The sequence below is a fragment of the Pseudophryne corroboree genome, chromosome 9 (assembly GCF_028390025.1).
Source record: "Pseudophryne corroboree isolate aPseCor3 chromosome 9, aPseCor3.hap2, whole genome shotgun sequence".
Classification (NCBI taxonomy): domain Eukaryota; kingdom Metazoa; phylum Chordata; class Amphibia; order Anura; family Myobatrachidae; genus Pseudophryne; species Pseudophryne corroboree.
Genome location: NC_086452.1, coordinates 229173540 through 229196290, shown reverse-complemented (window position 1 = coordinate 229196290; position 22751 = coordinate 229173540). Strand labels below are relative to the sequence as shown.

The 22751-nt window shown below is 47.6% G+C and overlaps 1 protein-coding gene across 1 annotated transcript in view; it reads right to left on the bottom strand.

Moving 5' to 3' along the window:
* Positions 1-22751, bottom strand: part of AKNAD1 (AKNA domain containing 1) — a 568892-nt gene that overhangs the window by 318952 nt on the left and 227189 nt on the right. Inside the window, exons 5-6 of the mRNA XM_063940155.1 lie at positions 14485-14541; positions 584-643 (exon numbers count right to left, since the gene is read on the bottom strand). Of these exons, the coding sequence (XP_063796225.1) occupies positions 584-643; positions 14485-14541 (117 nt within the window). The remainder of the gene's footprint in view (positions 1-583; positions 644-14484; positions 14542-22751) is intronic.

The window sequence follows — 22751 nt, the reverse complement described above, 5'->3', positions numbered from 1 at the left end:
GAAAATATATTTATTTATAGTTTGATAACACAAAGTTGCGAGACCACGCCCACTTTCCCTTCGGCGCGCGCATGGGGGGGCAGCGCTACAATATTTTCTTGCTTGGGGCTCTAGTAGGCCTCGAGACGGCCCTGACTACAGTACATATTGTTTCATTCCTGACATCAGTCAATAATTTTATTATAATTGTCAGTAATAAGAATTCTCAAGGTTTGGCATACCTGTTATATTTGGTTTCCAGGTTCAGTATAAAAAGAACCACAGGGGAAATGCCCAAAGTCTACAGTTAAACTTTTATAAACAGAGGGGCTCATTTATTAACTTGTGTATGATAAATGGTGCTCTTGTCAATCCGCTCCCAACTGATGTCAGTTAGAAGCTGATTGGCAGGAGCACCATTTATCATGCACAACGAGTTTTATCATTCACATTAAGTTAAATCACTCATTAATAAATGAATTTTAAACAAGCTGTGTTTATTATCACAAATCATAATGAACAAAACACTCAAAAGAGTATTAGTATTTACGACTACAACAGGCAGCAAACCACAGCAAACCAAACAATGAAATAAAACTGTTACCAGAAGCTCTTCTTTTCTAGGCAATGACTTCTTAAAAAGACAACCAGTAAAGCTTTCAATCTGCAAAAATACAATGATTTTGTGTTGTATGGTCATAGAAGGAATAATAAAAAGAATGCTAAATTATAAAAACACCAAATTTCAGATAAAATAATACAAAAACATGAATTATTAATAGTTATACTTAAATATAATTGACTGATGCAATGTTGATTTCATAACAGACTTTTTGTTGTGCTGCTCTTTTTGCTGACTTTAGAGAACCTACATTTGAGACCATATTTATTTCTGTAATGCCAACAAATTCCACAGTGAGTTTACTGATATCAGTAGGAAATGTGACTGAACGTGACAGGCTGACAGCTAATACAAGTACCCTGAGATAGGGTAATGTCATAAAACAATTAAAATGCCTGATTTTAAGTGTAATCATAAAAAACGTTACATTGTAGTGAATAGATATTTGGGGTTTATTTATCAAGTACTTGTCATTGGTTCTGGCTATAGGATGCAAACCAGCAATAATATTAAATACAAACCACTCCTCTTTTTGCATTCAGTATTTTTATCATTTTTAATTTAAAGGGCAGAAGTGCATTAAAGCTGCCACATTTATAAATACAGGGTGCTAACTAAAGCTCAACACAAGTTATTTATAATTCATTCTAATTAATGAGTTATATTATATTAGTTATAATAAGTTAGATTTTAATTTTAGTGTGCCATGGCAAGGTAACTGTTTTCTCAGTATTTTGGTGTATATAATATACCCCTGGGGAAACCAGCCATGGTGCCAACTTGCTTGAGGCTGGCTGAAATCATGGTGTGGGGACCCCTAGAATTAGGGTATCCCCTTTTATGATTTCACCATCCCAGACTGACAAGGCCCAGAGCTTGTTTACAACCCCACATTAGTTTATCCCCTGATTTGGGATAAGCAGCACTAGACAGATATGACCAGTGACAGGGAAATTGTTCAGCTGGAGGGAAAGTTGGAAGCTTTCCTGTACACTGGTACAATTTTCACTATTCTGGCTACTAGGAGGTTGGGTAAATATGTTTAATAACCTTGTTTGAATGACCGTTTTTTGTGGGTTTTATCGTTTTGCTACCATTCATTGAGTGATTATCCTTCCAATTTGCCCTTTAGTCGGCAAAGTGTGACAATAATCTAAGAATGTGGCCAGATTAAAGGGGATAGGGGGCAGCTATGTCTAGTAAGATTTACTCAAACTGAATGCAGACAAGCCTGTTAGTCAACACTGAGGCCAAAATGATTGTAAAGCCCAGAAATTTACCACATATCCCATAATCGCTTAGGGTTCTGAACATGAGTGTCAAGATAATCAAAAGCATTCTCAGCAATCAGCATCCAATGCCAGCACCATAGAGGGGATTCCATGCGGTTGATATGGTACATAATATCTATTGTCCTACTAGTGTTGTTTCACTCTTGTGTAGTGGGGACAAGAGCTGCCTGGTCAGGATCAATTATATAAATCATGTCATTATTTAGATGATTAGCTAAGACCTTTGTAAAATAAAATGTAATTTCATACTCACAGGTGAAATAGGCTCATTTTATACCCCTTTTCCATCTGTAGCACGGGTCGCAGCCGGGAGCCTGACACAGCTGCGACCCGTGCTACAGCCCCCTTTCCCACAGCGCTCACCAACCCGGCATATTACCGGGTTGGTGATGCTGCTGCTGACGCGGCAGGGGCGGCGCTGGGAGATCCCATGATCTCACCAACCCGGCATATTACCGGGTTGGTGATGCTGCTGCTGACGCGGCAGGGGCGGCACTGGGAAATCCCATGATCTCCCAGCGCCGCCCTTCCATTCACTGTGAACAGGAGCCGTGTCGCCTCGACACGGCTCCCGTTCACACTACACAGCTTACCGGGTTGAAAATGTGTTCAACCCGGCAAGATACCCGGGTAGGATTCCCGGATCACTTGATCTGGGAATTTGCCGGGGGGGGCCATTTCCACTAGGGAAAAACACGGGTAAATGCGCGCCCCCGCGCATTTACCCCTGTTTTTAAAGGTAGTGAAAAAGGGGTATAACTGGCAAACAACATGCAATCCTTAAGTAGTCTGATCTGGTGGTTTCTGTAAGGATCCTTCCTACGTGCACACTGACATTACATAGCTGAGTCAGATATATGGCGAGCTGTAATGGAGCCAGAGTTCGTCCGACATCCGGTGATCTGGCCGAACTGGGACTAAGGGGTCTATTTACTAAGCCTTGGATGGAGATAAAGTCGCTGGAGATAAAGTACCAGCCAATCACCTCCTAACTGTCATTTTCCAAACACAGCCTGTAACATGGCAGATAGGAGGTTATTGGCTGGTACATTATGTCCAGCGACTTTTTCTCCATCCAAGGCTTAGTAAATAGACCCCTTAGAGGTCTATTTACTAAGCTATGGATGGAGATAATGTGGATGGAGATAAAGTACCAGCCAATCAGCTCCAAACTGTCATTTTTCAAACACAGCCTGTGACATGGCAGGAGCTGATTGGCTGGTACTTTATCTCCGTACACTTTATCTCCATCCAAGGCTTAGTAAATAGACCCCATAGTTTTAAAGGGGTAATCATTTACAGGTTATGCTTTGTAAATGACTGCCCCTTTAAAAAACGCCCAAGTTTTGTCAGGACTCCGCACGTCGGGTGATCTCGGACTTCATTACATCCCACCCCTGATGTGAAAAAAAGGAAGTCTATGTCCAGCATAAATTTTAAACATGGGCCAAAATTTACTAAGAATTCGAGTTTGTCCGATTTGTGTTTTTTTTTCTAAGTCCCAATCCGGGAATTCACTAAGCACCAATCTCGGCAGTGTTTGGACTATTCGTAATGGTTTGATTTGTAAAGTTCCGAAATACAAATGAATAGACCATCGGTCAAACACGGCTGTTATTTAATAGAATACGGGCATTCACTATTCATTCGTATTTGGGTGTTAGTCTCTGAGTGCTCAAGTGCGGGTCTGTTTTTTTTTCGATTCGTTAAAAAAAAGCAGCAAAAAAATAGACCTGCTTTTTCCAGTTGAGTTTGGATAACCATGCACGGATCAGTGAGATCTGTGCATGGTTATCTATGGGAAAGGGTCTGTTTAGTGTAAAAACGGAAAAAAAAATTGCGTGGGGTCCCCCCTCCTAAGCATAACCAGCCTCGGGCTCTTTGAGCCGGTCCTGGTTGTCAAAATATGGGGTAAAAAATGACAGGGGTTCCCCCATATTTCATCAACTAGCACCGGGCTCTGTGCCTGGTCCTGGTTCCAAAAATACGGGGGACAAAAAGCGTAGGGGTCCCCCGTATTTTTTAAACCAGCACCGGGCTCCACTAGCCAGGTACATAATGCCACAGCCGGGGGACACTTTTATATTGGTCCCTGCGGCCCTGGCATTACATACCCAACTAGTCACCCCTGGCCGGGGTACCCTGGCAGAGTGGGAACCCCTTAAATCAAGGGGTCCCCCCTCCAGCCACCCAAGGGCCAGGGGTGAAGCCCGAGGCTGTCCCCCCCATCCTAGGGCGGCGGATGGGGGGCTGATAGCCATGTGTAAAAAATGTGAATATTGTTTTTAGTAGCAGTACTACAAGTCCCAGCAAGCCTCCCCCGCAAGCTGGTACTTGGAGAACCACAAGTACCAGCATGCGGTTGAAAACCTGGCCCGCTGGTACCTGTAGTACTACTACTAAAAAAATACCCCCAAAAAAACAGGACACACACACCGTGAAAGTATAAGTTTATTACATACATGCACACCTCCATACATACATACTTACCTATGTTCCCACGAGGCTCGGTCCTCTTCTCCATGTGGAATCCTTGGGGGACCTGTGAAAAAAATTATACTCACATAATCCAGTGTAGATTGTGTCCAAAGTATAATCCACGTACTTGGCAAAACAAAAAAACGGAAACCCGACCACGCACTGAAAGGGGTCCCATGTTTACACATGGGACCCCTTTCCCCGACTGCCAGGACCCCCCCTGACTCCTGTCAAAGAGGGTCCCTTCAGCCAATCAGGGAGCGCCACATCGTGGCACTCTCCTGAGTGGCTGTGTGCTCCTGTAGTGCCTGTGAGGCAGCACACGGCACAGATACAATGTAGCGCCTATGCGCTCCATTGTAGCCAATGGTGGGAACTTTGCGGTCAGCGGTGAGGTTACTTTCGGTCAACCGCTGACCGCAAAGTTCCCACCATTGGCTACAATGGAGCGGATAGGCGCTACATTGTATCTGTGCCATGTGCTGCCTCACAGACACTACAGGAGCACACAGCCAATCAGGAGAGTGCCACAACGTGGCGCTCCCTGATTGGCTGAAGGGACCCTCTTTGACAGGAGTCAGGGGGAGGTCCTGGCAGTCGGGGAAAGGGGTCCCATGTGTAAACATGGGACCCCTCTCAGTGCGTGGTCGGGTTTCCGTTTTTTTTTGTTTTGCCAAGTACGTGGATAATACTTTGGACACAATCTACACTGGATTATGTGAGTATAATTTTTTTCACAGGTCCCCCAAGGATTCTACATGGAGAAGAGGACCGAGCCTCGTGGGAACATAGGTAAGTATGTATGTATGGAGGTGTGCATGTATGTAATAAACGTATACTTTCACGGTGTGTGTGTCCTGTTTTTTGGGGGGTATTTTTTTAGTAGTAGTACTACAGGTACCAGCGGGCCAGGTTTTCAACCGCATGCTGGTACTTGTGGTTCTCCAAGTACCAGCTTGCGGGGGAGGCTTGCTAGGACTTGCAGTACTGCTACTAAAAACAATATTCACATTTTTTTACACATAACTATCAGCCCCCCATCCGCCGCCCTTGGATGGGGGGGACAGCCTCGGGCTTCACCCCTGGCCCTTGGGTTGCTGGAGGGGGGGACCCCTTGATTTAAGGGGTTCCCACTACTCCAGGGTACCCCGGCCAGGGGTGACTAGTTGGGTATGTAATGCCAGGGCCGCAGGGACCAGTATAAAAGTGTCCCCCAGCTGTGGCATTATGTACCTGGCTAGTGGAGCCCGGTGCTGGTTTCAAAAATACGGGGGACCCCTACGCTTGTTGTCCCCCGTATTTTTGGAGCTAGGACCAGGCGCAGAGCCCGGTGCTGGTTGATGAAATATGGGGGAACCCCTGTCATTTTTCTCTCCATATTTTGTCAACCAGGACCGGCTCAAAGAGCCCGAGGCTGGTTGTGCTTAGGAGGGGGACCCCACGCAATTTTTTTCGGATTTTTTACTACTTAAAACACATTTTTAAGGTACACAATGAAGCCCTGCATGGATCTCACAGATCCGGCTGGGATTCCTTGTGTTTTGTCAGGCAGTGTTTTACTCATCACTCCCGTAAAACACTGCCTAACATTACGAATCACATCGACATCGGAAAATCCGAATTGGGAAAAGTCGGCAGCTTAGTGAATGATCGTATCAGGATTCAAAAAGTTGCAGTAAAATGCACCCGATACCATTCGAGTTCAAACACCCTTCAAAACGGCAAAAACACGAATCTTTGGGGCGTGGCCTGGCTGTATTCCAAGGCAGACGTGCTGCACCAGAGCTCCTGAGAATAGACCCACTAATCTGCTTTTGGCGAGACGATACTGGGTCCTGAACACTCTCAAGCACTGTACTTGCGCCTGTGAGTGCCCCGCTGTGCGATCCCGAGCAGCGACGGCCTTCTGCAAGCCGCTGCGGCGTTGAGGCCTACGCCGCCCACTGAAGCCGGGGCCTCGAGTTTCGGGACGGCCCGGCGGGAAGCTCCGGACCGGTGCGCGGCCGTTGCGGGACCCGGACGGCGCGCTGCGGACACCCCTGGAGCCCCCCTGATAGCCTGGAGACCTCCCTGGGACGCTCAGGTACTCTTTTATAAAGGGGAAACCCCCCTAAAGCCCGCAGGCTCCACACACAAAACCACATAACCCAGCCTCACACAGTAGCGGCGGCCATCTTGGATGCCAAGTCTCAGCACACAAGCTACACAGAGACAGGAGCTATTACCCTCCCGCACTGGACTAAGCTCATTATAGCTCTACCCTGGCTGAGCCCTGCCTGAGCCACCCCTATCATTGTTTATAACCTCTTCGGTGGGCTCTTACCATCTCCTGTGGACGTCCGCGGCTGGCTAGCTCCGGCTGTCCGTCGGGAGGCACACGGCTCCACTGCGGACCTCACCTTGGGGCTGGATACAGGACCCGGCCCTGCCGCCACCTGGCCCCCCCAGGGTCATCGTTGCTGAGACACACGCTGTTCCCCCCGTCGTGGCCTACTCTCAGTCCCGGCGCCGGAGGCCCGCCTACATTGAGGACCCTGCTTGCGAGCCCTGCACCCGGCACGGTGTCAACAGGTCAGCCCGACACAGCTTACACTCCTGTGTGACCGGCTCAGTGTCACCCGACCTGCGACCCCCGACTGGTTGCTGAGGACCGCTCCTCCCCCCTCCTCCGCAGCCCTGGGACCGCGGGGTACAAGCAGGGGACCTGAGCTGTGGTCACCTTGGCCCCCACACATGCTGGCTCATCATCTCTCTCCCCTGCATTTGCATTATACCTCTATACCGCTGCCCTCTGTGATGCTGCTGGCCAGGGGCATGTTCTGCTGAATGCCTACGGGTGCGACCCTGGGGGTCTTCCTATGTTTATTCTTTATGCTCAATTCGTGATGGATCACTAACTACTTACGTTATGGCTCAGCTCTGACCTATGACCCTCTTTATCTTCGGGACTGTCACACACCATGCCTAAATCTAAATCCAAATCTAAGAAAGCCTCAGCTTCGGCGGAAATATCGTCCTTCATTTCTAAGATGAAGTCTAGTACAGCCAAATTACCAGCCGTCCCCCCCCCCTGATTTGGTTTCGGAATCTGAGGAAGACTCATCTGCTCCAGACCCCTCCATGAAAGATTGCTTCTCCTCAATTTTAACGGAAATGAAATCACTGAAACAGGCCTTCCACTCGGAGATCCACAAAGCCATCTCCGGTCTCAAGGCGGAGATATCTGATCTTGGGGCCCGCACTAATGATGTTGAACAGAAAATCGATGAAGTCATCACTTTCCAGCAGGAGCTAGAACACTCGGTCCACGTCATGCAGGAGGATATCTACCTACTCAAGACCAACAGGAGGACGCTGATAACCGCGCACGACGTAATAACTTGCGCATTAAATATATTCCAGAGTCGGTGGAATCAGCACAACTGGAGGATTTCCTCCTCCGGTTTTTTCAGCACCTCCTGCCGGACATTCCAAGTGAACAGTTCCTCCTGGATAGGGCCCACCGCTCTCTACGTCAGAAGCCCTCAACTTCGTCCCCCCCGCAAGACGTAGTTTTACGCTGTCATTATTTCAAAACTAAAGAAAGAATTCTAATGGCTGCCCGGAACAAGGACGTGTGCCTATTCGAATCACACAAGCTCATGGTGTTTCAGGACTTATCTCCTACTACTCTCAAGAGGCGCTTCGACCTGAGGGAATACACCCAAATCCTCAGGGATAACCAAATCCGTTACAGATGGGGTTTTCCCTTCGCCCTAATTGTACAGCTGGATGGGAAGAGACTGCTGGCATGTTCCAAGGAGGAGGCTCACAGACTTCTGTTGAGACTGAACTTGCCCCCGCCGGAGTCCAATAAATCTTCCTCCCCGCGGGATGCTCCAGATCTCCGACTCTCACCAAACTCTCCCCTTCCACAACGAGCACCTCGACGTCTTTGGTCGACAGTCCCGGAGAAAACCTCTACAAGTCATGACCCTCCGTGAAAGTTCCTCCACAGATGCTTTAATGGGTTACTATATGTTAAATGTTACTATTATGCAAACTGGTTTAGAGGCTTAAAAGTTCCTCTCCGAGTTGAGCTTATATAATTGAGCATATGCTCTGTCTGTTTCTTAGTTTCTAACTGTGATTCACTACGGTTGGTCGCTGCTGCGACCCCCTCGGTCGCCCCCCCCGTGTATAAGTTGGTGGGCCCCTTGGTGGTCGGAGCCGCGCCCTCCACCGAGCCACTATAGTCAGGTTTGAGCATAGGGGAGTTTTTATCTCCCCTAAATTCCCCATACGGGTGCTCAAACATACGGACCCGTACGCAGCGTACAATGGGTCGCTGGCTCGGTCAAAACTACATGTTCATTTTACAATGTTCTAGATGTTTCTTTTTGCCTCTTTTGTTTCTTTTTCTTCTTTCTCCACTTCCTACTCTTCCTCTCCCCCACCTTCCCCTTGTTTCCCAGGGAGATCATCCATGGGTCGTTAGATTCACTCATGCTATGCTTATACTGGTAACATTATGTCTGTCAATGTAATATCCTATAATGTAAAGGGCCTCAATAGTCCTCAAAAGAGGACCAAGTTATTTCTTTTTCTGAAACAGGTGAAGGGAGATCTGGTATTCCTCCAGGAGACGCATTTTAGGGGTACTTCCCACCCTGAACTGCGCTCTAGACGCCACCCTGTTGCTATCCACGCCTGCGATCGCACCCAAAAGAAAAGAGGGGTCGCCATACTGATACCCGCTCATTTACATTTGGAATCTGACCGAATCATTAGAGACAAACGCGGTAGGTTTCTTATTATAGTAGGCAAACTTAATAATGTTCCCATCACTATGGTCAATATCTACGCTCCCAATGCTAATCAGGCCTCGTTCTTTGCTTCCTTAGACTCTAAAATCGCCCAATGTAGGAAAGGTGACATCTTAATTGCAGGTGACTTTAACACCATATTGTCACAACTGAGGGCCTGAGCTGACAGGAGGCAGCCTCAGTTGTAGGGGCTGAGGTATAGTGGAACCTGGGAGGTTGTATCAGACCCCTAGACATGTAAGTAACATGTAACAGAATTGCCCGAAGGCGTGACCACGACAACCAGGATAAAAGTCAATGATGTTTATTTATGACAAAACTCCGTAACACAGCAGTAGTAAAAAGAAAACATAAAAATCAGCAGAGAATAAATACAGTTCCTGGGTACTACAGGGTGGCAAGGGCCACAGGGCTCTGGTAGTGTGAGATAGTTCTTATAATCTTCTAGGTGGAAAGTCCTTACCAGGCCCGACTGTAGCAATGGAAATAGCCCAGGATCGTACCAGCTGGTGTTCCAGGAAAAGCTGGGCTGCTGTGGGTAAAACGGCTGCTGTGGGTACTGGCTGGAACCAGACTGATGTTGACACGGAGTGAATACTGGCTGGAACCAGTTAAATAATAAATGTAACTTGAGAGCGATGAAATATGGAATGAAGTTTGGAGATTGAGAGCGGTGAAATTATAATGCCGGTGATAAATGATAATATGCAGAAAAGGGTACCGGCACTTTAAGAAGAGCTGACCTCTGCTGGAAGCTGGATGCTGAAAGCAGGTGGTTCTGTAGCTGGAAGCAGATGAATCCAATGAGGATAGGAGAGTCAGGCTACACCGCAGGTGGAATGCTGGTGCGGGTCTCTTTAGTGGAGGTTTGGAGATAGGAACTGGAACCTGGAAAACAACCACAGGAGAGAGACAAACTGGAACTAGGTTTGACAACCAAAGCACTGACGCCTTCCTTGCTCAGGCACAGCATATTTATACCTGCAGCAAGGAAGGGGTTGGCTAGGCAATTATGCAGATTAACAATACAGGCAGCAGATTGGTGGAAATGATCAGATGACAAAATCCAAGATGGCTGCGCCCATGCAGACACTTGGAGGGAAGTTTGGTTTGTAATCCATGTGAGAATTGAAACAGCAATGGCGGCGCCGGCCACAGGAGACAGGAGACGCCAGACTGATGATTGCACATCTAAACCACGCGGGCACAGTGGAGGCCGCGGCTGACGTAATCGCCACTCTGACACTCTGCATGCAGGAACTCAGGGACAGCGGTGGAGGCCGCGGGGAACGCCATTCCAGATGTAACATGGCGCCGCGGTGACCGCGTCTCAGAGTGACAGGAGAGGAGGCAGGAATGTGGACATCAGTGTAACGGATGGGATCCGGTCCTGGAACGCTGAGCCAGCCTCAGGAGGCATCTGAAGGGTAAGTAATGGCGTCCAGATACCCGGATCGTGACACATATTACACCATAATCTTGATCGCTCCCACCCCCTCCCATTGTCCCAGTCCCACATAAGCGCCCGCAACTCTAGAGCTCTACAGTCGCTACTTAAAAACCACCTACTATTTGACTCCTGGAGGGTTGTCGACCCCTTAGTCAAAGATTAGACGTTTTTTTCCCCAGTCCACAATCTATATACTAGAATTGATATGATTATGGTTGGAAGAGATCTGACCTCTAGAATCCAGAACTGCTGTATTTATCCAATTACGTGGTCCGACCACGCCCCGATATCTGACTCTGACTGGGCTGGCTCGCACCCCTTCCCCCCCTTCTTGGTCCCTTAACGATGCCCTTCTCCAACAGCCTGAAGTGTTACAGCAAACTACTCAGGCACTGACTGATTACTTCAATGAGAACCAAACACCTGGTATATCTGATATGACCCTATGGGAGGCACATAAAGCGGTCCTCCGGGGCCACTTCATCCAGACCGCGGCCAGCCTCAATAAACAGCGTTCCCAAAAGATTCTAGAGTTAACCAATCAGCTCCATCAAATGGAGGAAGCTCATAAGTCCTCCCTAAACCCTACTGATTTAGAAAAGGTACTTAAAACCAGGGGCGAACTTAATATGCTGTTATCGCACAAGACTGAACAGTGCCTTAGACGTCTTAACCAGATATATTATGAAAAAGGGGATAAAGCGGATAAACTTCTAGCCAGAAAGCTGAGGGCACAGATTTCTTCCAAAAATGTTCTATCCATTCGCACCAAACAAGGAGCTCTAACTCATGATCCTGACCGTATTCTGGGTGAATTCGAGGAATTTTATAAATTATTGTATAACTCGGAAGTGACTCCCTCCTCGTCTCAGAGACTTGATGGGGGGATTGACTCTCTCCTAGATAAATGTAACCTACCATCATTGAGTAGCTCGACAGTAGCCCAGTTAGGTTCAGAGATCACTACCGAGGAAATAGAGAATGCACTTAAAACTCAGAAACCAGGTAAGGCCCCTGGACCTGATGGGATGTCAATTATGTACTACAAAAAATTCAAGGGGACCTTATTACCCCACCTATGTAGGCTCTTCAATGGTTTCCTAAAGGGTAACCCTCTATCACCCCGTGCATTGGAGACAGGAATAGTTTTAATCCATAAGCCCGGGAAAGACCCCAACTCCTGTGCTAGCTACCGCCCCATTTCCTTATTAAATAACGATATTAAAATATTTGCCAAAATCCTAGCCCTAAGATTAAACCCAGTTCTCCCGCGCTTAATACACGCTGACCAGGTGGGCTTCATCCCAGGCCGACAAGCTAGAGACAATACACGCAGAACTATTAATCTGGTCCATCTTATTAACAAAACTAGATTGCCCTCCATCCTTCTCTCGCTCGACACAGAGAAGGCTTTTGATAAAATACTATGGCCCTTCATGTTCGCCACCCTACGCAGGTTCGGTCTGGGGGGGAGCCTACTCCAGGGTATTCAGGCACTCTACTCCAACCCCTCTGCTAGAGTTCGGGTTAACGGCAAAGACTCTCACCTCTTTCACATCAGCAACGGTACACGCCAGGGGTGCCCCCTGTCACCACTAATTTTTGCTATGACAATCGAACCTCTGGCATGTATGGTTAGGGCCAACCCCGACATCAAAGGAATCTCTGTTGGTGAAGAGGAATTCAAACTGTCTTTATTCGCGGATGACGTTCTCTTAACTCTTTCCTCTCCCAATATATCCATCCCTTATCTATTTAAAATTCTATCATTATATTCTCACTACTCGGGATATCGTATTAATTACTCTAAATCAGAAGCCCTCCCTCTGCATCTTGATGAGAATACCAGATCTCTCCTTGCTGCTAACTTTAACTTTTCTTGGTGCTCCAAGAAAATCAGGTATCTAGGCGTGTATATCACAAACTCCTACGACTCTTTATACTCCGAAAACTTTCCTGCCCTTTTTAAGTGTATTGAGTCTGACCTTCGAGCTTGGGACAAACAGATTATAGCCTGGTTCGGGCGGATAGTATCAGTAAAAATGAACATCCTTCCCAGGATTTTGTATCTGATTCAAACAATTCCCGTGAGCATCCCCGCTGTGGCCTTATGTCGAATGCAGAAACGCTTTGTAAAATTTATATGGTCTGGTAAGCCCCCTAGAATCAGGACCTCCACTCTGGTACGTGACCCGTTAGCGGGAGGCAGAGGATTGCCGGATATCCGCAAATACTATCATGCAACTCACCTGAGTCAGGCTCTTGCATGGTTCTCCCCAGCCCCCCACCTGCCCTGGATTCGAATCGAACTCTTAGCGGCCGGGGTCTCCACTCTGGTTTCCCTCCTTACGCCGACTAAACCACTACGGCCAATGCATACATGTGTCCCTTCGACAAAACTCACCTGCTCCTTGTGGTTTTTCTGCATCCGGCATTATGGCCTGTCCACTTTTCCATCACCCATCACGTCCATTTGGGATAATCGGGATTTCCCCCCAGGCTCCACCTTGCGATCCCACTCGTGGCTCCATTTGAACCCACGCCCGGGTCTGGTATATGATTTTATAGAAGGGTACTCATGGCGTTCCCTACAATCTCTATGTGACAGATATGATATTTCCCAACCTGTATTTTATGAATATTTACAGCTCCGTTCCTTTTTAAGCTCCCTTCCTAAACCCCAGGTTATTCGCCAGCTCACCCCCTTGGAACGTCTTTGTATTTACTCTCCTATGCGGCAGGGCATTATTTCTATACTCTACGGTTTATTACGTTCTCTGAAGACAGCAAACATACTTCCCCATGAACGTAAGTGGGAGCAGGATCTAGGCCCCCCCCCCCGATGACGATTCTTGGGAAATCATTAGACAAAAAGTAGCCCAGTCCTCCATTTCCTCTTTAGTGAAGGAAAATTCCTATAAAGTCTACACTAGATGGTACCGGGTCCCTGCCACATTGCATAGGATCTTTCCCGGGTCCTCCCCACTGTGTTGGCGTGGGTGCGGCCAAACCGGAGATTTTAAACACATCTGGTGGTCATGCCCAAAAATGCGCACGTTTTGGACTCAGGTGGAAGTTCTTATTGGTTCTATTTTCTGCTCTCGGATAACCCTGGGCCCCTGGTCAGCCCTGCTGGGCCTTCCCTTACCCAACCTAGATAGCCATGCGAATAGCCTAGTACTCCAAATCTTACATGCGGCCCGATGTGTAATAGCTAAAAATTGGAAAAAAACCAATACCCCCCCTAGGAGCATGCTAATAGCTAAAATATGGCATATCTCCGTGATGGAGAAAATTACAGCATCGTTACACGACAGATCGGACAAATATAGGAGGATATGGGGACCATGGTTCATCTTTACTACGCCCTCCACTCCCGGGGTGGGATGTGTATGATGTATGATGCGGTACGAGGCACTACTCTACGCCAATCAGGTCTCAGCTCTGGGCTGCACAGTTGACATGGTTCATAGCTAGGAGGTAAGGCCTTCCATGGCACATCTCTACCTTACTAGCCTCTCTGACGATCCATCATTCTCCCATTCCCCCCCCCCCCCTTCCCTTTCTTTCCCCCACTCTTTCTCTCTCCTCTTCAGACTCTTTCTTCTTACTATCTTTCTCTTTTATTCTGTTGTTTAAATACAGAAAAATTGTTGTCGATTTATATATTTGCTATTGATGACGTATTCCCTTGCTTTTGTTATACTTGGTTACTCCCCATGGGATAACATGTATGTGATTTAGCATCTATTTGGAGCTGTCATCTCCTGTTTGTTTTGTATCAGCATACTCGACTTCTCTCTAATAAAAATATTAAATAAAAAAAAATAAAAAAAACACTAATCTTTGTAAATATACCCCATGGTCTCTGATTAGTTTCTGCCACATCTGCTTCCATTGAGAATGGCTAGTTCCCTAAATAAAACATACATAAAGAAGAAGAAGAAATTAGCACAAGTGACTGCACTAATGTATTATACTAATGATTGTAAAGCGCAACGGAATATGCTGCGCTATATAAGAAACTGTTAATAAATAATGAACCACAATAACAGTTAGGTTTTAATGGGTGATGTGAAGCTGTCAGATTTACCAAGATGGTGATAGCCCATTATAGCCTATGGGCCGCAGATCGCAAACTTAGCTAGCAGAGGAACCCCACTCAGCAATGGGTGCTGTGCATGTGTTGTCGGAGGGCCACGCATGCACAGGAGTTCTGCTATCACTCAGAAAATGTTGCAGGGACAGGCTCCTTTTGGAGCAATTGCAAATTGCAATTGCAGCGGCGGGTAAATGCCAGCAACGGCACCACAATTCGTCCCCCTCGCGAGCCGATCTTATCCCATATTCGCAAATTTTTGTACTCGGCCCTATGGGGCTGCAAACAAAATCTGCAAATCCAGCCACACTTACTCGGATTGCTGGATTGACCCTTAAATGCTGAACATGATTTTTTTTCAGTAGTGCACACATGGCTTAACTATTGGATGTCTTATCTGCATCATAACTGGGAATTTATTTTTAATCCCTAATCAATGTATTGGTCTGACTGGCATTTTTTTACTTTTAAATGATTACAGTATACGTATTACATTATTTATTTATTTTGTTAATCTATGGTTACCTTTAATTTAGAATGCATGTGTTAGCATACAATAACATGTTAGCGCACGTAAAAAAATGCTCTAACACTAAGGACACTGGTGGTCATTCCAAGTTGTTCGCTCGCTAGCTGTTTTTAGCAGCCGTGCAAACGCTATGCCTCCTCCCACTGGGAGTGTATTTTAGCTTAGCAGAAGTGTGTACGAAAGGATCGCAGAGCAGCGGCAAAGTTTTTTTGTGCAGTTTTAGAGTAGCTCAATACCTACTCAGCGCTTGCGATCCCTTCAGACGATTCAGTTCCTGTTTTGACGTCACGAACACGCCCTGCGTTCGCCCAGCCACGCCTGCGTTTTTCCTGGCACGCCTGCGTTTTTTTGAACACTCCCTGAAAATAGTCAGTTGACACCCAGAAACGCCCACTTCATGTCAATCACTCCGCGGTCAGCAGTGCGACTGAAAAAATAAGATTTTAAACCTACCGGTAAATCTTTTTCTCCTAGTCCGTAGAGGATGCTGGGGACTCCGTAAGGACCATGGGGTATTGACGGGCTACGCAGGAGACATGGGAACAATAAAGCACTTTAGAATGGGTGTGCACTGGCTCCTCCTTCTATGCCCCTACTCCAGACCTCAGTTAGAGAAACTGTGCCCAGAGGAGACGGACAGTACGAGGATAGGATTTTGGTAATCTAAGGGCAAGATTCATACCAGCCCACACCATCCACACCGTATAACCTGGAATATACGCAACCAGTTAACAGTATGAACAAACAGTATCAGTCAACGACTGATCTTAACTGTAACATAACCCTTATTTAAGCAAGAACTATATACAAGTCATGCAGAAATATGTCCGCACTGGGACTGGCGCCCAGCATCCTCTACGGACTAGGAGAAAAAGATTTACCGGTAGGTTTCAAATCTTATTTTCTCTTACGTCCTAGAGGATGCTGGGGACTCCGTAAGGACCATGGGAATTATACCAAAGCTTCAAACCGGGCGGGAGAGTGCGGATGACTCTGCAGCACCGATTGAGCAAACATGAGGTCCTCCTCAGCCAGGGTATCAAACTTGTAGAATTTAGCAAAAGTGTTTGAACCCGACCAAGTAGCTGCTCGGCAAAGCTGTAAAGCCGAGACAATAGGTTGGTTCATATGAAACGATGACACCACCTTAGGCAAAAATTGAGGACGAGTCCTCAACTCTGCTCTATCCACATGGAAAATGAGATAGGGGCTCTTATGAGACAAGGCCGCCAATTCGGACACCCGCCTTGCAGATGCCAAGGTCAACAACATGACCACCTTCCAAGTGAGAAATTTCAACTCAACAGTTTGAAGAACCTCAAACCAGTGAGATTTTAGGAACTGTAACACCACGTTAAGGTCCCATGGTGCCACTGGGGGCACAAAAGGAGGCTGAATGTGCAGCACTCCCTTTACAAAAGTCTGGACTTCTGGGAGAGAAGCCAATTCTTTCTGGAAGAATATAGAAAGGGCCAAAATCTGTACCTTAATGGAGCCTAACTTTAGGCCCATATCCACTCCAGTCTGTAGAAAGTGTAGAAAGTAGAAACTGGCCCAAGTGGAAGTCTTCCGTAGGAGCATTCTTGGCTTCACACCAAGAAACATACTTCCTCCAGATACGGTGATAATGTTTCGCCATCACCTCCTTCCTAGCCTTTATCAGAGTAGGGATGACTTCCACAGGAATACCCTTCCCAGCTAGGATTTGGCATTCAACCGCCATGCCGTCAAACGTAACCGCAGTAAGTCTTGGAACCCGCAGGGCCCCTGCTGTAACAGGTCCTCTCTGAGAGGAAGAGGCCATGGATCTTCTGTGAGCAGCTCCTGAAGATCTGAATACCAGGCCCTTCGAGGCCAATCTGGAACAATGAGTATTGTCTGCACTCTTTTTCGCCTTATGATTCTCAGTATCTTTGAGATGAGAGGAAGAGGAGGGAACACATAGACCGACTGAAAACACCCATGGTGTCCCGAGAGCGTACACCGCTACTGCCTGAGGTTCCCTTGACCTGGCACAATACCTCCGAAGCTTCTTGTTGAGGCGTGACGCCATCATGTCTATTTGAGGAAGTCCCCAAAGACTTGTTATCTCTGCAAAAACTTCTTGATTCAGACCCCACTCTCCTGGATGGAAGTCTGCTTCCCAGTTGTCGACTCCCGGAATGAATACCGCTGACAGAGAGCTTATGTGATTTTCTGCCCAGCGCAGAATCCTGGTGGCTTCCGCCATTGCCACTCTGCTCCTTGTCCCGCCTTGGCGGTTTACATGAGCCACAGCTGTGACGTTGTCTGATTGAATCAGAACCGGTAGGTCGCGAAGAATATTCTCCGCTTGTCGTAGGCCGTTGTATATGGCCCTCAATTCCAGTATGTTGATGTGTAGACAAGCCTCCTGGCTTGACCACAGTCCCTGAAAATTCCTTCCTTGCGTGACTGCTCCCCATCCTCGGAGGCTCGCGTCCGTGGTCATCAGAACCCAGTCCAGAATGCCGAACCTGCGACCCTCTAGAACAGGCTTTTTCAACCAGTGTGCCATGGCACACTAGTGTGCCGCGACCAGTTGCAAGGTGTGCCACGGAGGCGGAGCCAGAGCAGCTTCCTGCACCTTCAGAGTGAACTGTTGGCCCCGGCTCTTCTTCAGTCATGCTCCGGCTGTGACCTATGTCTTGATGACGCGGCGGTGTGATATCATAGATCACGACTGCCGCGTCTCACCACCCACCCAGCCCACCCGCCTGCATACACATCTTCCAGTTCCCGCCCGCATCCACAACTTTCCCTGCCCACCCACATCCACACCTGCCCGACCGCCCGCTGCTCAGTATTCACAGAACTCCACTATGAACAACCCCCGCCACTGAGGGACAGAGAGGAGGACAGCTGACCGGTAGGGGCTAATATTTGTTATGTTATTTCTCCTGTGTGGAGCAATAGGATTTATGGATTTATGGGGGGAACAATGTGAATAATTCATGTGTGGAGCATTAGGATTTATGGATTTATGGGGGGAACAATGTGAGTTCATGTGGGGAGTAAAATGATTCATGTTGGGAGCAATGTGATTGGCCTACACAAAAAAAAAACAATGTATGTGTGGATTATTTTTTGTACTGTAAGGGCCAATGTGTGTGTTTTGTTTTTTTTCTGTGGGGAACTGGTGGTGTGCCTTGGCAATTTTAAAATAGTGTTCGTTGTGCCGCGAGTAAAAAAAGGTTGAAAATCACTGCTCTAGAAGGTGAGCACTCTGGAGCCACCACAGGAGAGACACCCTGGCCCTGGGGGACAGAGTTATTTTCTGATGTATTTGACGGTGGGACCCGGACCACTTGTCCAGAAGATCCCACTGAAAGGTCCTCGCATGAAACCTGCCGAAGGGGACGGCCTCGTAGGTCGCCACCATTTTCCCCAGTACTCGAGTGCACTGATGGACTGACACTCTTTTCGGTTTCAACAGGTCTCTTACCATGTTCTGTAGTTCCTGGGCTTTTTTCCTCGGGAGAAAAACCCTCTTTTGTTCCGTGTCCAGAATCATGCGTAAGAAAGACAGCCGAGTCGTCGGTACCAACTGCGACTTTGGTAGATTTAGAATCCATCCATGTTGCTGTAGCACTCCCAGGGAGAGCGACACGCTTTTCTGCAACTGTTCCTTTGATCTCGCTTTTATCAGGAGATCGTCCAAGTACGGGATAATTGTGACTCCTTGCCTGCATAGGAGCACCATCATTTCCGCCATTACCTTGGTGAACACCCTCGGGGCCGTGGAAAGCCCAAACGGCAACGTCTGAAACTGGTAATGACAGTCCTGTACAGCGAATCTCAGGTATGCCTGATGAGGAGGATATATGGGGACGTGAAGGTATGCATCCTTTATGTCTAACAACACCATAAAATCCCCCCCTTCCAGGCTGGAGATGACTGCCCTGAGCGATTCCATCTTGAACTTGAACCTTTTTAAAAACAGGTTCAGGGATTTTAGATTTAGAATGGGTCTGACCGAGCCATCCGGTTTCGGGACCACAAATAGGGTTGAATAGTACCCTTTCCCCTGTTGTGTTAGGGGAACCTTGAAAATCACTTGCTGTTGACACAGCTTTTGAATTGCAGCTAAAATGATCTCCCTCTCTGGGGGAGAAACTGGTAAAGCCGAAGAATCGACGAGGAGGCACGTCTTCGAATTCCAGCTTGTAGCCCTGGGATACAATCTCCATCGCCCAAGGATCCACGTCCAACTGAACCCAGATGTGGCTGAAGAGTCGAAGACGTGCCCCCACCGGTGCGGCCTCCCTCAGTGGAGCCCCAGCGTCATGCGGTGGCTTTAGTAGAAGCCGGGGAGGACTTCTGTTCCTGGGAACTGGCCATAGCAGGCATTCTCTTCCCTCTACCCTTACCTCTGGCGAGGAAGGAAGAGCCCCGACCTCTTCTGGACTTATGCGACCGAAAGGACTGCATCTGATACTGAGGAGCCTTCTTTTGCCGTGGGGGAACATAAGGCAAAAAGGTAGATTTATCCGCGGTAGCTGTGGAAACTAGGTCCGCGAGGCCTTCCCCAAATAAAACCTCACCCTTGTAAGGTAAAACTTCCATATGCCTCTTTGAGTCGGCATCACCCGTCCATTGGCGGGTCCACAGTGCTCGCCTAGCCGAGACCGCCATCGCGTTGGCCCTTGAACCTAGTAGTCCGACGTCTCTCTGAGCGTCTCTCATATATAAGACTGCGTCTTTGATGTGACCTAAGGTCAACAAAATGGTATCCCTATCTAGGGTATCAAGATCAGCTGACAAGGTATCTGTCCAAGCTGCTACCGCGCTACAGACCCAAGCCGATGCTATAGCCGGTCTGAGTAAAGCACCAGTATGTGTATAAATTGATTTTAAAGTCGTTTCCTGTCTGCGATCAGCAGGATCTTTGAGAGATGCCGTGTCTGGGGACGGTAGCGCCACCTTTTTGGATAAGCGCGTCAAAGCTTTGTCCACCCTGGGCGAGGATTCCCACCATACCCTGTCCTGCGCCGGGAAAGGATACGCCATAAGAACTCTTTTGGGAATCTGCAGTTTTTTGTCTGGAGTTTCCCAAGCTTTTTCAAATTACGCATTCAGCTCATAAGATGGGGGAAATGTTACCTCAGGTTTCTTTTCCTTAAACATGTGTACCCTCGTGTCAGGGACAGAGGGGTCATCTGTGATATGCAAAACATCTTTTATTGCAATAATCATATAATGAATACTTTTGGCCACCCTTGGGTGTAGCCTTGCATCATCGTAGTCGACACTGGAGTCAGAATCCGTGTTGGTATTAGTGTCTGCTATTTGGGAAAGGGGACGTTTTTGAGACCCTGAAGGGCCCTGTGACAACTTCAAAGCCATTGATTGACTCCCCGTATTATCCCTGGACTCTGCTGTGTCCAATCTCTTATGTAACAATGTCACATTTGCATTTAAAACATTCCACATGTCCAACCAATCAGGTGTTGGCGTTGCCGACGGAGACACCACAATCATCTGCTCCACCTCCTCTCTAGAAGAGCCTTCCGCCTCAGACATGCCGACACCCCCCACACACACAGGGATTGTATATATATATATATATATATATATATATAGAGAGAGAGAGAGAGAGAGTGAGAGAGAGAGAGAGAGAGAGAGAGAGAGAGAGACAGTTCCCCCAATAAAGCCCTTTGGAGAGACAGAGAGAGAGTATGCCAGCATACACCCAGCGCCAATAACACTGGAAACAAAATTCCCAGATAAACAGTGCTTTTATATAATTATATAGATAAATCTATACACTCACTGCACCTTACAAATGCCCCCCCCCCCCCCTTTTTTGCCCTCTGTCACCGTGTTCAGCAGGGGAGAGTCCGGGGAGCCAGCTTCTGCAGTGTGCTGTGGAGAAAATGGCGCTGGTTAGTGCTGTGAGATCAAGCTCCGCCCCCTCAGCGGCGGGCTTCGGTCCCACTCAAATTTATGTATACTGGCGGGGGATTATAAAATAAGATTTTACTCACCGGTAAATCTATTTCTCGTAGTCCGTAGTGGATGCTGGGGACTCCGTAAGGACCATGTGGAGTAGACGGGGCACTCTAAAGAAAGATTTAGTACTACCTGGTGTGCACTGGCTCCTCCCTCTATGCCCCTCCTCCAGACCTCAGTTAAGGAAACTGTGCCCGGAAGAGCTGACATTACAAGGAAAGGATTTTGGAATCCAGGGTAAGACTCATACCAGCCACATCAATCACACCGTATAACTCGTGATAAACTTACCCAGTTAACAGTATGAACAACAACAACAGAGCATCAAACAACAGATGCCAACATAACATAACCCTTTTATTAAGCAATAACTATATACACGTATTGCAGAAGAATTCCGCACTTGGGACGGGCGCCCAGCATCCACTACGGACTACGAGAAATAGATTTACCGGTGAGTAAAATCTTATTTTCTCTAACGTCCTAGTGGATGCTGGGGACTCCGTAAGGACCATGGGGATTACACCAAAGCTCCCAAACGGGCGGGAGAGTGCGGATGACTCTGCAGCACCGAATGGGCAAACACAAGGTCCTCCTCAGCCAGGGTATCAAACTTATAGAAGTTTGCAAAGGTGTTTGAATCCGACCAAGTAGCTGCTCGGCAAAGCTGTAATGCCGAGACCCCTCGGGCAGCCGCCCAAGAAGAGCCCACCTTCCTTGTGGAATGGGCCTTTACAGATTTTGGATGCGGCAATCCAGTCGCAGAATGAGCCTGCTGAATCGTGTTACAGATCCAGCGAGCAATAGTTTGCTTTGAAGCAGGAGCACCCAGCTTCTGGGATGCATACAGGATAAACAGCGAGTCAGTTTTCCTGACTCCAGCCGTCCTGGCTACATAAATCTTCAAAGCCCTGACTACATCAAGCAACTTGGAGTCCTCCAAGTCACGAGTAGCCGCAGGCACCACAATAGGTTGGTTCAAATGAAAAGATGACACCACCTTCGGCAGAAATTGCGGACGAGTCCGTAATTCTGCCCTGTCCATATGGAAAACCAGATAGGGGCTTTTACATGACAAAGCCGCCAATTCTGACACACGCCTAGCCAAAGCTAAGGCCAATAGCATGACCACTTTCCACGTGAGATACTTTAGCTCCACGGTCTTAAGTGGCTCAAACCAGTGAGATTTCAGGAAACTCAACACCACGTTAAGATCCCAAGGTGCCACTGGTGGCACAAAAGGGGGCTGAATATGCAGCACTCCCTTTACAAACGTCTGAACTTCAGGAAGCGAAGCCAGTTCCTTTTGAAAGAAAATGGATAGGGCCGAAACCTGGACCTTTATGGATCCTAATTTTAAGCCCATAGTCACTCCTGACTGTAGGAAGTGCAGGAACCGGCCCAGCTGGAATTCCTCTGTAGGAGCCTTCCTGGCCTCACACCAAGCAACATATTTTCGCCATATACGGTGATAATGCTTTGCTGTCACGTCCTTCCTAGCCTTTATCAGCGTAGGAATAACTTCAT